Here is a 15,447-nt window from a genome sequence, read left to right as displayed (position 1 = left end):
CCCTCGCCGGCTGGCGGGGAGAACGGTCCCGTTGCCGGCAGCCGACCCGCCTCGGCTCTGTGCTGCCTTCTTTGCCAGCGGTGTCTGCTTGGCGCTCCCATCCTGGTGGCTTAAGCTCCTCGGGGCGCTGCCCTTCCTTCTTGTCCTCTGCGCCTGGAACGAGATGGGTCAGAGTGCATAGACGGTGTGTCCGCGCTCCCGCGCGCTCCGCTCCTTGCATGCGGTCGACTGGTTGCGTTCCTCTCTTAACGCTTCATACAGCTTTCTTCTGACCTGGAAGCATTTTAAATTGCAGGTCGCATCTCTTGGTGCTTAACACACATCTTTTGAAGTCATGGCCACCGCGCGCATGGCCGTGACCATCGCAGTGAACGCCTGCCATTAACATCGCCCAGCCTGGCGCCCAGCCCAGACGCCTCTCCCAGAGCCGCGCCCGGACTCGGCAGCACAGACCGTCTGCACAGCAGCGCTGCTCCTCTTGGTGCCACTTGGCGCGTCCCTTGTCCCTTGTCCCGAGGGCTTTCTAGGAGCTTAAGTGCGGATTAGGCTTAGGGCGACCTCAGAGGCGTGCGTGCGGGTGGCAGTGTCACCACTGCCCTGCCCGTGTCTGCTGGTGCTGATGGAGGAGGCCGCCCTGAGGCGCACCAGCCACTTCCCCGGAAACGGCCGCCCCTAGCCGAAGGCCTGGACCTCCGCTGCCTGTCCACACGTCCAGAAGCTGCCCGTGGGCTTTCCCTGGCCTGTCCCTTCAGCCTAACGGACCTCCCGCCAAGCTGCAAGAGTTTCTGTCAGGAGTAATGCCCCCAACATGTTTAGCCTTTTGTGTGAACCAATTTTCCCTACCCTGGGGTTAGCAATATGTGCAGATGCCAGCTGGCCAAACCCCTGCTGACACTGGGTGTCTGAGCAGAGCCATTCATGGCCACTGTCAACAAAAACAAGTGGTGACAGCGTGGTCTGGAACAGTTCCTGATGACTAATGATGTGGAGCGTGTTTTCCTTGGTAAATGTCGATTAAAGGTTTTTGGCGCACTTGGAAATCGTTTGAGTTATTAATAAGAGTGTATTCTTATCCTGGATGTTGCCACTATTCTGACATCCACCCTGGGTGACAGAGGACAGCTGCCCCATAGGATTTGCTTGGCTATCATCTTTAGGGGAGCAGAGTGCCAAGTCTTTGTCTAGCGAAGCTGCTGCTTGAGCCGGAATTCCCAGCCTTCCAGTACTAGCCGAGTGCTTAACCGCTGTGCAGCCAGGACTCCTTTATGTCCTGGATGCAAGTCCCTCATGGGGTGTGTGACAGGAAGTACTTGCTGCAGCTTGTTCATTTTTTTGGAAACAGTCATTTGTTGTGAATATACACAGAACATGCACCAGGTCAACAGTGGTGCATGTGCAATTCAGGGACAGATTACAGACTACATGGGAGTCGTGCGACCGTCCTCACACTTTTCTGAGCTGCTCCTCCCTTGTCCATTAATGGAACTCACTGCCCCAGCTTCTCATCTAATCTTTGGAGGTGCTCTTGTCAACTTGATCCCATACAGAAAGATCTTAAAAGAGCACAGTGCTCAAGGCAGACGTTTCCTTCTAGTGCACTGAGCTGCTATTTGGTCTTCAGAAGACGTCGGGGTATTTCTGGTTTCAGACTGAGAGATGACCTCAGAGCAGTAGTTTCCGAGCTTCATCCGAGACGTCCAAGCTGCCACAGTCTGAATTCATGGAAATGTGAGATTCTGTTCTGCCTTTTCTCTCTGTTGATCAGGATTCTTCTACAGAATCTTTGATGAAAATACTCAGTCATGTGGCCGGACACCACTTAGTCTGACCTCCTGGCAAGGAAGGCAGTTATTCATGGAGACAATTCTCACACGTTCTATTTCCTCCTATGCTTGACTTTCTCCTCCCCCTAGCTCCAGGTGAACAGAGGCCAATTGTGCCTTGCATGGGCAAGCTTTAAGACCTCAGCCAATACCACTACACAGCCAACTTGGAGGTAGAACAGAAGTGCTAAACACAATTATTAGACTAGTTAACAGGGATGGACTGTGAAACCAGGGCTCCAAACCTCCCAATCAAGGACCCAAATCCCATGAGGCATTTGTGTAAGGCAGCAGCTACACTTCTGTTGTTGTTGGTCGGTGTAAATACATCACACGGCTTTCAGCAGCTCAACTTCTTACACAAGTGTACCACCCTTCTGGACCGCTACAGCGATCACATGAATCTGCTATGTAACCCTGCCATCAGTCAATGCCATCATCATCAACGGAAACTCAGTCCTGGCAGTGCCTGGCTTTTGACAAACCACTCTAACAGGACCATCTTTTTTTGGTACATCTTATTCTTAGTATTGTGTACTACATACCATGTTGCAGCATGTAATTTGAGGTTATCATCTCCTATGTTCAGTGTTATGATTTACTGTTGCAAACACCGCCGTATATAGCAGGCTATGAAAACTGAAGGGAAAAAAAAGATCGACTTACCTCAGGATTGCCTGAGATTAAGTGGTTGGGACACAACTCCATTGTTACGTGGGAGCTACTTGTACCCCATAAGCAACGCACCCGTTCCTCCTCACTCACCAACATGGTTAGATTCCACAGTCTGGGTCACTTTGTGAAACCAGCATTCTGATAAAACGGAGGACTACATCACCACAAAACTGCCAAATCACTGAGAATCATGGCCCACCCATGCTGACACAGAACCCTGACCATCAGTCAGTGTTACTCATACCCCACACCTCAGCATTCATTCCTGCCAGATGTTTGTCATTCATGTGCAAAATAGTAATTCATGTGCAAAATAGTCGGGTGGCAGTTTTTTTTTTTTTTTTTTTTTTACTATTGTCATGAATGGGAAACATCTGTTCGGTTGAGTAGTTTGTCTTTCACTTTCTCAATTGTGTCCTTGGAAGAGAAAATTACTTTTGGCCTTGGGTCTGAGAACTCTTGCCTAAGGTAATGCATAGTGCCTAAGGCATTTGACTGTTAACCAGACTAACCAGAAGGCTGGTGGTTCAAACCCACCAGCCACTCCTCGGAAGGAAGATGGGGCAATCTACTGCCTCAGAAACCCAAGGAGGGGTCGCCGAGTCCGGTCTGACTCGGCAGCACATAACAAGGTAAAGGTGGCGGGATTTTCTCCTGTTTACTTCTTTCAGTTTTCAGCTGTGATATACAGGTCAACCATCCACTTCTTAATTTTTGCATATGGTTTGAGGTAAGAGTCAAAGTTTCATCTTTGCCCCAGCACCATCTGTTAAAGCACTATACTAATTACTCCCATTGAACTGTCTGGCCACCAGTGCGAGTTTATTCACCACAGACACAGGTTTATTTCCAGACCCTGTGCTCTGTTCCATTCGGTCCACATCCTTATCCAACATCACAATCTCATGATTACTGTAGCCTTACTAGAAGTTTGAAAGCAGGTAGTGTATACCCTCCAATTTCATTTCTTCTCAAAATTGTTTTGGCTATCCCAGGTCCAGTGGCTTTCCCTATCAATTTTAAGATCTGTGAATCTGCCAAACAAAATCCCAGTGGGAATTTGGGAGGGACTGTACTGACTCTGTAGGAGAATTGGTTGAGAACTGCCATCTTAACAACTGAATCTTCCAATCCATAGACAATCTTACGGATTTGTTTAGGACGTTGTTAATTCTCAGCAGTATCTGTAGTTTTTGGCACATACAGGCCTGGCACTCCTTGCACTGAATTTGTTCCTTTATTAGTTTCCAGGCTATAGTGGATGCATTCTTTTTGATACTGATGTTCTATCTTGCGACCTTGCACCTCATTTCATACACATTTTGTTTTTGACTGATTGCACTCCCCAGTGTAACAGCTCTCTTCCCATTTCCTCCCAGTTTCCCGTTTCCACTCCTTTCTATCCCTTCCTGCTTCTGAGCTTTGTCTGGGCAAACGCCGTCCTCTGAGCTCGCATTTATCGTATCTGTTGTTAGGAATGCACACAGCATAACGTATCCCCTTCAAGCATCTCCACGTACAATTCCGTGACACAGATGACATTTTCAAGTTTACAGCCATCCTCACCCTCCGTTTTAGAACTTGTCCTCCTCCCATCAACATAAACTCACCATCCGACAGGGACTTTTTTAAACAATTTTTATTGTGATTTGGGTGAAAGTTTACAGAGTAAATTCATTTTCCATACAAAAAGTTCATATACATTTTGTCTCATGACATTGACCGCAATACCTCACAGTGTAACAGCTCTCTTCCCAGTGTCCTTCCCTCCCATGCACTCCTGTCCCCCCAGCCGTCTCCCTGTGCAAACACTGCCCTTTTATTCTCCCATGACTGATGGATCTCTCCAAGGAGTGTATCTACCTAAGGTAAATGTTCACCCCGTGTCTGTCTATTGTTTGGCTGGAAGCCACAGGAGTGGGTGGGTTCAATTCCAGACCTAATGGGTAACTAGGGGCATAGTCCCAGGGGTTGGGGACCTTATTTTTAACACAAAAATGTTATAACACACCCACTTAAACTCATAATGCTTTCCAAATATCACATGATCATACCCATTCCTGAGGCCCAGCTCTGTCCAGCAGGAACTGATGGCGTCCACCGGACTGTGACCCCGTCTCCTTTTTTGGGCTTTCATTTGGTGAAGAAACCAGGACAGTGTCATCTGAATTCCCACGGTCTGGACACAGCTGAGGGAGTGCCCTAGGGTTCAGTGGACTGCCCTTTAGTCCCCTGGGCCTGTGTTGGCTTCAAGACCCCCTGGTTCAGATTTCAGGGGTGGGGCCGCGAGTGCACTGCTGGCTGTAACCAAGAGCCACCGAGTAGGCGCTTACAACCACAGAAATGTGCCTTCCCTGCTCTGCAGGCTGTCAGCTGCGTTGGTTCCTCCTGAGGCTAATTCCCTGTGGCTGTCTGTGTCTCTTCCTTTCTCTGAGGACCCCACTCAGATGGAATTAGGACCCACCCTACTCCAGTTCCTATACCCGTTCTTCAGTAAAAGGAAGCAGGGCTCCAAGGAAAAGGCAGGAAAAATAAGATGCATCTGGAGGATCTGACAGCGGCGGGAATAAAGGAGGGCTCGGAAAGGACGAGGGCCCCGAAAGCAACCTGCAGGAGTTTCCAACAGCCAAAGCTGGAACAATGAGTGCACCAAAATACTGACAGGATAACTCGGCTCAGAACAAGATGAACAGCCACGAGTGTGTACTGATCCCCACGACTGCTCAGTCAGCCAATGAAGGAGAAAGGACAGTGCTTCCTTAATTCCAACTAATAAACGTCAAAGCAGAGCTTTGGAAAAATCACCAGCACGTCACAGTGACCAGTGTGCAAGCAAGAGCCAAGGAGTGTCCAGGCAGAAAAGAGTGGGCAATGCTGGCCGAGTGGCAGGCGCGGGCGCAGCCTCACAGGGTGTCCCAGGTATTGATCGGTAACAAAGGGGAAACAGCTGTACAGCACAGGCACCTACAAGATCCCACCGGAACCAGGTGGGCAAGGTAGCATCACCTGTAATGAGGTGCATGGACACCAGGTACTTCGATGGGCGTGCATTCTTACCACAAAAGCATAACCCTTATGTCTGACCATGAGAAAATGCCAGACACTACAGGGATGACCTACAGCTGACCAGGGCTCTTCCTAAGTGTCCACGTAATGAGAGACAAAGAAAGCCTCAAGAGCTACTCCAATGAAGAGCCCTGACAGGTTCATTCAGCGGCAGAACCGCCACCTTCCAGGAAGCAGACCCGGGTTCCATTCCCAGCCAGTGAACCTCCAGGTCAGCCACCGCCTACCTCGCAGTGGAGGCCTGTGTGCGGCTGACATCTGGCAGCACTGGGAGCACAGGCCTGGTGACCGACTTCTGAAAGACCAGCGACAATTCCGCAGAGCATAGCTGCCTGGTCCACAGCTGGTCCTGGGGTGAATGGACAGCATTTCTTTGCACTGTGCACGAAGTCCCCGTGAGTGGGGACAGGCTCAGTGGCAGCCAGCAAGAACAAAGAGACGTGATGGTTAAATGCAACAGACCCTGGACCAGGTCAACACTTGCAGTAGGACTGTTGGGACAACTGGCTCTGGCGACATAGGAGTTGTCATTCAGATCACGGTGTGTGTCTCTCTTCATTTGCTGATTATATAAGAGCATGTCTTTGTTTCCAAAAAAATATATACAGAAAGTGTTTAGGGAAAAAATGACATCAGGACTACAACTAACTTTGACTCAGTTCAGAAAAAGCTTATCGTGGTAAAAACGTGAACATGTGGGGAATCAGGGTGAATATACAAGAATTCGGTACACTATTCTTGGTTTTATAAATCTGAATTTCAAAATAAAAAGTGTACAAAATCCTTAAATGTTAAGAGGAAAAGATGCTACATAACCTTCAGAAGGATCTCTCTACCACCCTTTCACACAAACGTTTCTAAGAGTGACCAACACAAGGCATGACTACGGCAGTAAGCTGACTGTGATCTTTCTAACACAGGCACACTGGCATCCGCCCGCCCATGCAGCTGTCAAACCTCCACAGTTCCATTCTGCTGCACGCGATAGACACGATGACAATAATCAAGACATTCGACTCTCTTCAGGCTGTGAACACTTCTAGGCAAGTTGTCCAGATTCCCCAGAGAGGAAAGTTTTATCCACAAGCACTACTCTCACTCCAGACATCAACAAAAATACAGTTATAAAGAAGAACCTGTTTACTGAAGGGGAACACCTGAGACCACGGAATGATTGGAAGCTGGCGTACTGAGTGATTATCCTGATGTGCTATCACGATCTGAAGTGTGACTCAGGTAAATTGTAGTAACTGGAAATTTTGTGAATAAATTCTAGATTTATTCCCTTAACTCAAAAGTTGATTTTATTGGGTAACATTTTACTCAGTTGAATATTGGTTTTAACACAAGGGCATCCAACATTCATTCAAAAGGAGTACTTGCTGTTCCTCCCCTTCTGATCTGCAGTGATGTGAAAAAATGATGTGGAATCCCTGCCTTACACCATATACAAAAATGAACTCAAAATGGACCAAAGACCTAAGGGTGAAAGCTAAAACTATAAAACACTTGGAAGGAAATGCAGATGTAAATCTTCATGACATAGGGATTAGGCAACAATTTCTTGTATCAAAGACTAAATGTTCAAGCAATGAAACAAAAATACTGACACATTTTTTGTTGTTGTTAGGTGCCATCAAGTTGTCTCCGACTCATGGCAACCCTATTCAGCTACTTCTCACCCACCAGGAAAATGGAATGCCCAGTCCAGTGCCAGCTCCACGATCCTCGCTATACCTGAGCCCGTCATTGCAGCCACTGTGTCAATCCATCTCGTTGAGGGCCTTCCCCTTCTTCATTGACCCTCCACTTTACCAAACATGATACCCTTTTCCAAGGAATGGTCCCTTCTTACAACATGACCAAAGTAGGTCAGACAGTCTGGCCATTCTCGCTTCCAAGAACAGTCCAGGTGCATTTATTCCAGGACAGAGTTGTTAGTTTTTTTAGCAGTCTATGGTACTTTCAGTATTCTTCAGTAACACCACAACTCAAACTGAAAACTTTAGACTCTTTTTCAATCTTCCTTACTCATTGTCCAGCTCTCACATGCATATGAAGTAATTGAAAATACCATGGCTTACGTCAGGTGCACCTTAGTCTTCAAAGAGGTAGATACTCTTCAGCACCGGAAAGAGGTCTTTTGCAGCAGATTCCCCCAATGCTATACATACACATCGTCTGATATCTTGACTGCTGCTTCCATTGGTTTAAAGTCAAGAAAAAAGTGCATCAGGGTTGTACCCTTTCACCATACTTACTCAATCTGCATGCTGAGCAAATAATCAGAGAAGCTGGATTATATGAAGAAGAAAGTGGCATCAGAATTGCAGGAAGACTCATTAACAATCTGTGATATGCTGAAGACACAACTTCGCTTGCTGAAAGTGAGGATGACTTAAAGCACTTACTGATGAAGATTGAAGATTATAATCTGCAGGATGGATTGCACCTCAGTATAAAGAAAACAAAAATCCTCACAACTGGACCAATAAGCAGCATCACAATAACTGGAGAGAAGACTGAAGTTGCCAAAGACTTCATATTACTTGGTTCTACAATCAACTGACACATTGGACTTCATCAAAATGAAAAATGTTTGTTCCTCAAAAGACACCACCAAAAAGCCACAGGATGGGAGTAAATATGTGCAAATCCTATTTCTGATAAGTGACTTGTGTCCAGTGCATAAAGAACTCTTACAACTCAATAAAAAGCAGTAACTCAACCAAAAAGCAGGCAAAGGCTCTGAGCAGACATTCCTCTAAGGAAGATACATGAATAGCTAATAAGCACAAGAAAGACATTCAGTGTCATTAGTCATCAGGGAAATGCCAATGCAAATCCAAACCCCAATGAGCTACAGTAACACCCACCAGCATGGTCAGAATAAAGACGCATAATAACAAGTGTGGGGAGGAGGTGGAGAGACTGAAACCCTTATCTACTGCTGGAGGGACTGTGAGTAATCACAGCCATGCTGGAAAAGTTTGGGGATTCCTCAAAAGGTTAAACACAGAGTTACCATATGATTTAACAATCCCACTCCAATATAGCCAAGAGGACAGAAAACACGACCTTACAAAAGCTTGTCCAAGAAGGTCCACAGAAGCCTTGTCCTAATAGCCAAAATAGTGGGGTCAAGCCAGGTGTCCACCAACAGGTAAATGGATAAATATGGAAGTACGTCCATATGATGAAAAATTGTTCAGCAACAAGGAATGAGAAGTTGTGACACACTGAGGCACAGATGACCTCAAAGCACTATGCTCGGTGAGCCACGTGCAGTCACGTGATTCAAAATTCCATTTATGTGAAAGGCCCACAACAGGCAAATCCACAGACAGAGGGAAATGGCTAGGTGTCAAGAGCTGGGGGGCAGGGGAGGCACAGGAGTGACTGCTTCGGGTACTGTGTTTCTCTTCAGCAACAAGGATGCTCTGGCATGGATGTGGTGCTGGATGCACGGCTCCGTGAGTACACGATAAACCACCGCGTCACACTCTGAAGGGGTCACCTCAAGGGCACGGCCACTGTCTCAACAAAGCTCTCGTTAACAGAGCCTCCAATGACAAGCAATGGTTCCTCCCAGAGAGAGGGGCTCGGTGCACCGCACCCCCCTCTGTACTGTCTGATCATGTCACCTTCTCAATCAAACCAGTTCCTTTACAGAAACCTTCCTATCCCACACCTCACTAAACACACTGAAGACAAAAACGCCCCCTCCATCATCTCTGTCTTGTCACTAAGGACGTCACCCACATTCGACAGCAGTGCCCCCTACAGGAATCCACCATGCTCAGCTGGGCAGCCCTCGAGGCCGACTCCGGACCACCTCTACATGCCGCCCTGGCCCACGCGCCCCACGGCATGAGGCCCTTCCACCAGAGGTGCGCCCCTGGCTTGTACGTGCATTCAGTGCATGCTCATCCCATGTGCTCTTCCCTCTGCCTGCAAAGCTCCACGCGGCTCCCTCTTCCATCCTTAGACCTAAGATCACTAAGCAGGCCCCCTGGCCCCTGCAAGCCCTCCACACTCCCCCAGCTTTGTCTCTATAGCCTAAACCACCTGGTATCCTGTAACTTAGTCTCTTCCCTAAGTTCTAAGCAGGTAGGGATCTGTATATTGTTCACCGCTGTGCCCAGCTCCAGAGAGTGGCTGCAGACACCCCAACGTTTGTTGAATAAGGACGTTTCAAATTGTACAAACTATAAAATGAGTGGATAACCTCACTAGGGGAGCTCTGGTAGCATAGTGGCTAAGACACTTGCCTGCTAGCCAGACGACTGGTGGTTCAAACCCACCAGCCACTCCTCGGAAGGAAGGTTGGGCAATCCTACTTCCGTAGTGATACTGCCTCGGAAACCCAAGGAGGGGTCGCTATGAGTCAGGTGTGACTTGACGGCACATAACAACAACAAAAACAACCTCACTAGACTTCCAGGAGGACGAGACAAGATATACAGAAGCCCTCAGCAGAGATACACCCAGGGAAAGCTCAGCGGCATGGTGACAGCCGCTGGAAGGACGGAGTCTGGGCCCTGCACACCCTCTGCCTGCCCCTAGCCCCTCATGACTCTTGGCCATGACGCGGGGGATGCAGACAGGGACAAACAACAGTGGCTGCCTTTTCTCCACACACTATGAACCCCTAAAGAATTGGCCAAGCTCGAGCCAAGAACCCCACTCCAGGCCAATCACTGTGCTTGCATTTGGACCACGTGGCTAGACTAGGGAAGAGAGTGCCTTTCTCGGGATGTGCCTCCAACCCGATCCACTCTCAGGGAGACCATCAGCCCCCATCCACTGGGCGAGCCATAAATACAAAGGAGGAGAAAGCAGACCAGTGTCACCTCCTCTTCTGACAGGGATCCTCACAAACCCACGACCCTCACTGATGTCAGCCCGCTGTGGCTTGGGCCAGCCTTATCCTTCTGACTGGAGGCCCTGGTCCATGCCTATCTCTGCACTGTGTGGTTCCCTGGCTCTCTGACATGGTCCAGTCCCATCTGTCCTCCTGCCTCTAAGCATGCTTCCTAGGCCCCAATCGCAGGTCTCCCTGGGTCACGACGACTGCCCACATGCCACCAGCTGCCAGATTGGAGCAGGGTTACGGTTAGTGTCAAAGAGACACTCATGCAGACCAGATTTGCCAGTGCCTCTCCCGGCCTGTGTCCTGCCTTCTCCCACCGCCTTTATTCCTGGGACTCTCTCCCCATTCATGACACCTCCCCTTTAGACCCCCAGGTGACTACACTCCTCCACTCATCTCAGCATTCACTGACTATTTGTTCCTTCACCTACCGAGGCCACCGGATCACATACTAACAGTTCCCAGAACAATCTCCCTGGTTTCAGGGATGACGCCCAGCTGCCCAAACAAAACCCCTTCTCCAGTCAGAGCACAGCCACTTGCCACAGGAACAAAACCAGCTGCTCATCACCTTATCTATCCTTTCCTCTGCTAGACTGTGCCCCTGGAGGGACCAAGGTCACCTCATGTGGTCACCGAGGTATCTGCATCTGTGCACCTAGCCCACAGCCTGGCCTGACGGCTGGCAGCCTGAGCGCTACAGAAAAGACATAGCAGCCCACATTCCCTATTTTTCTTCCCCCCATGACTCACAAGTCCTGTCCTTAATGGAGACCCCACAGAGCTGTACCCAGCCAAGGAAGTCTGCCCTCCACATGGGGCAAGTCAGCTGCTTCCCCAGGGAAGGGCTTCTGGCAAAGATTCTAGGACTAGCACCCACCCTTCTGTGGTCTCCAGCCAGGAGATGGAGCTCCATTTTCCCTGCCCCCAGGCAGCCAATGGCTGTCGCCAGCTCATCACCCTGCTCCTGGCATGAACAAGCCCGTGCTCCTCAGTGTGCTTAGGGAAAAGGGCCAGAACCAGCATGCCTGGGTCTCACCAGCCTTCAGCAGATCGGAGTGTCTGCTGGGCACGGCCCTCTACAAGTGCATGGGCCCAGAATACGGCCAGTTTAGAAGGCTTGCAGAGAGCCAGTGGCTCCGTGTCAGCCACTCTCCCTGGCTCTCTGCCGTGAAAACTGTTGCAGGCTTGTCCCTATTTCACCACATGCCACTAGTAAGAAACATGTCTCACTCCAGAACATCACACAGTAGAGGGAACATGGTTGGACTGCATGAAGACATCCGACTGGCCAGACCCAGATTTCTCTGAGAACTAGAGTATGAAGAGAAAGACAGCCAACCTGGTCACCAGAAACCTCTGGAAATGGCATGGTGCCCCGACCTTCCCCTAGACCCTCACCTCCACAGTGCAGCAGGGTGAACTGGCAGCTCCGGGCAAAGGCCCCCCCACTCGCCATCATCTCACCTATTGAGTAAAAGAAAGAGGATTAGGACCGGCAGAGACAGGAGAATGGACAGCCAGGCTTCCCAGGATGCCAGAGAGGTCCTCAGGATTGCCCCTGACAGCCTCACCCCCGCCCCACCGATCCAGGGTCCCGTGCAGGCCAGGCCTCCCACGCTGGGACAAACCAGACAAATCCATTTCTACACACAGTTCTATTTTATTATGGCAAAGGTGAAAACACCACCTTCTCCACAACAGCAACCAGTAAAGTTTATCCCAAAAATAACTCGGTACAAAACAGGTCTGTTCCAGAATTTAAAAAAAAAAAGAAAAGAAAAACCTTTACATGAGTTTTTAAATCCTATTTTAAAACATAAAAGAACCAAATCCATCATTGGCTGCCCAGCCACGGCCCGCCACCCTCCCTCCCACTAGGGAGCACGGGCCAATCGTCTGGGTCCTATTCCGGGCACAGATCTGCAGGTCTGTTTAGCTGGTGTCCATCTGAAATAGAGCAAGAGAGGGTGCTCACTTGCAAGGTTCCTGCTGCCAGCCAGGCTCTGGGTGACACCAGGCCAGGACTGTGACCCAAGTGGTAGCCCACCTCTGGCCCCCAACCCAGGACTCACCCTGGCGTTGTAAGCATCCAACTGGGCGTCCAACTCCTCTGCTGACAGCTGCTGCTTTGAACTCCTGCCAGTCCCTCTGCCTCGCCCCCGGCTGCCCCCACGGGTGCCTCTCCGGGCGCCGCCACCGCCAAAAGCTCCGGAGCCACGGTTTCTAGTCATGCCACCTCTGTTTATACTGGCGAGAAAAACAAGCCTTGTTCACTTGCTGACAGGCCTCCAAGAAAGACACAGCAATCCATCACCAGTTCCAGACTCACCTCTGTGCAGGTCTCCGTTGTGTGTCGATCTGTGATGTGACCAACTGGATGTTCATGGGGCGGCCTGTGGCAAAGAATACAAGAGAGTACATTCCAGTGACGGGTTCTGTGGTCAGCACAGGTTCCACCATACCCTGGTGTCCATGCAAACACTGGCAAGGGTCTCTCTGCGCCTCAAATGCTTCCAACAAGGAAACAGGCCTGACAGGACTGCTGGAGGAGCAGATACCACCCCACCAGCAGCTCAGCTTCCTTTCCTGTCCACCCTGGCGGGCTGTCGGTAACTTGTCTGGGGTGCTTGTGGGTAGAAAGGTGTGGGTGACCTCACGGAAGAAGAACCAGTACCTTTGTCTTTACGACTACAGCCCCGCACTCAGAGGTGTACTATGGCGGTTCTGAGAAGGCTTCACAGAAGTGAATCTTCCGGAAGGAGCTGAAGGAGGGGAGGGATGTAGCTTGCTGGATGGGGGTTCACAAGAGGTTGGTCCAGATGTGTGGGACAGCATGAGAGGTGGCAGGATGGAAGAGAGAGACAAAGGGGCGAATGCAGAGGGTTCCGAGCCACAGGGGGGCCGCAGTCCTGCATGACAGGTACCAGCCCCAAACTCCACAGTGTAGGATCCAGCCCCTCACGGATCTGGTCCAGGTGAATACTCACCATCCAGAGGGACACCATTGTACTGTTTCATCGCTTTCAGGGCATCGGCCTTCCGCTCAAAGTGCACATCTGCTGTCCCTAAACTCCGGCCAGAGCGGTCATAGTGCACGGCAGCCTTCTTCAGAGTCCCAAATTCAGCGAAGAGTTCCTGGGGTCCGGAAAGAGCAAGGTCATCAGCAAAGCTGTAGACCTTTGGTGTCCCAGGGACCATTCTTGCAGGACTGATCTGCTTTGGGATGCTTCCCCGGGAGATAGACGTACGCGGGGCTGGGATGTGGGAATGGGCACTAGGGGAGGGACGGGGCTGACGGGACGCAACTTCCTAAAGCAGGTGGGTCTGAGGGCCCCTGTCAGCTTTGGGATTGGACATCTGCTCGTGAGGCAGGTGAAGGGAGCTGCAAAGTCCACTATGGAGGACACAAGGTTAAGCCACAATTGTCTTTGATGAAGGACTAATTTACAAGACCCCCAAGGAGGCGTCCAAGAAGCAGCAAAGGCCAAGATCACAGAGCAGGGGGAGCTGCGCACACAGTGGGACAGCCCCGACCACTGTGGAGGACCCTGGCCCCAGCCCCCCCCCAGGCAGGTTCTGGCTCACCTTTCCCTCTCCTCCTACTCAAGCCTGCCGCAAAGGCTGAAGTCAAGCGCTGCCATGGAAACTGCCCTGACCTCAGGCAGGCTGGGAGTTGGAGAGGGAACCCAGAGTGTGGGGCTACTCCGGCCGCAGGCACACAGCGGGAAGTGGAGTTCACCAAAAGCGGTTTCCAGGGGATGCTAGAAACCACCTTAAAAAAAGTGTTGAGACACTGTGAGTGCTCACCGGCCTTGCTCTGTCCTCCCGTGGCAAAGTCGCGGCTGGGCTCTGGGAATCGGAACCCAGGAAGGCCCAGCACCCTGACCCAGCCATCTCCAAGTCTGAGCCCAAAAATTTATTCCTTAACCAGAAGATAAGTTTAGCTGTATCTAGGATTCAGATTTTTTTTGTTTTTCCCCTTTAAAAAGAAAAAAAAAGTCCAGGGGCTCCAACCAAAGATATTTCGAGAATGGCGCCAAGAACAAGATGCGGGGACGGTGACGGGTGAGCGGTCCCCCCAGACAGGACTCAAGGCCGACAACGAGGAAAACGCTGCAGGCAAGAACCTGCCGCTGTGCCCGTCCGTTCTGGCGAGACGCTGCTCGTCTCCTAAATCCTCAGAACCGGCACAAAGCTGACAACGCCGGCAGCCCGGGTCTGTCGGGGCCGTCGGAAGCTCGGGCAGGGCGTCAGGCTCCCGGCGCGGCGCGCCGAGCGCATCCGAGAAGCACCGACGGGCCGAGTCCGCGCACGCGCCGAGGCCGTCCCGCGGGCGGCCGGGCAGACTCGCGCTCCTCACGAGGAAAGGGGTTCGGGCCACATCCCAGACCGCACAGCCCCGCTGGCCGAGAAGCCCCAGGTTCCCACCTGAATGTCGGCGTCCGACACTCCGAAGTCCAGGTTCGACACCAGCAGCTTCCCGCCGGTCTCCACGCCAGCACCGGCCCCGAAGCCGCTGTCGAAGAGGTCGTGCTGCCACTTGTCCGGAAGTTGCTTCGGCTAAAGCGGGAATAGGTCGCCCGAGAATAGAAACGGGCCTGTCAGTCTCGCTCCGGGCCTCCCCTCGCCCACGACAACCCCAGACGCTCCCTCACGCGGGTCCCGGGAGAAGACGCGGTGCAGGGACCCCTAGCCCCTGGGGCTCCGGTCCCCGCGGCCCGCTGCGGCCGCGCAACTTCTCAGTTCCCTTCAACTAACTTCCCGCCGCCGCCGCGCCCAGCGCTCCCTCAGTTCCCGGCCGCCACGAGGCCCCGGCGCCCAAACGAGACAAAGGGCCGAGGAGGGTTTCCGCCTCCCGGGCCGACGCCGATTTCCCGCGCCTTCGCCCACCACCCCGCGGGCGCCGGCACCCGTCGGCCGGGCCCCGGACCGACCCGCTCCTTCGGCCCTTCTCCGTCACCAAAACAGGCTCAGCCGCGGGCCGCCCCCGCCCGGCTCGCTCCCGCC

The 15,447-nt window shown here is 51.5% G+C and overlaps 1 protein-coding gene across 1 annotated transcript in view; it reads right to left on the bottom strand.

The window, feature by feature from the left end:
- Window positions 1-10,587: 10,587 nt before the first annotated feature.
- The window catches only part of ALYREF (Aly/REF export factor), a 5,722-nt gene continuing 862 nt past the window's right edge, over window positions 10,588-15,447 (bottom strand). Inside the window, exons 3-8 of the mRNA XM_007959805.1 lie at window positions 14,869-15,000; window positions 13,428-13,575; window positions 12,770-12,833; window positions 12,488-12,687; window positions 11,839-11,904; window positions 10,588-10,655 (exon numbers count right to left, since the gene is read on the bottom strand). Coding sequence (XP_007957996.1) covers window positions 10,588-10,655; window positions 11,839-11,904; window positions 12,488-12,687; window positions 12,770-12,833; window positions 13,428-13,575; window positions 14,869-15,000 — 678 coding nt within the window. The remainder of the gene's footprint in view (window positions 10,656-11,838; window positions 11,905-12,487; window positions 12,688-12,769; window positions 12,834-13,427; window positions 13,576-14,868; window positions 15,001-15,447) is intronic.

This window comes from Orycteropus afer, unplaced genomic scaffold (assembly GCF_000298275.1).
Source record: "Orycteropus afer afer isolate SDZICR_OR568_19922 unplaced genomic scaffold, OryAfe1.0 scaffold00018, whole genome shotgun sequence".
In the NCBI taxonomy this organism is placed as follows: domain Eukaryota; kingdom Metazoa; phylum Chordata; class Mammalia; order Tubulidentata; family Orycteropodidae; genus Orycteropus; species Orycteropus afer.
Note: the sequence above shows the minus strand (reverse complement) of the source record. Positions and strands in the feature narration are given on the sequence as shown.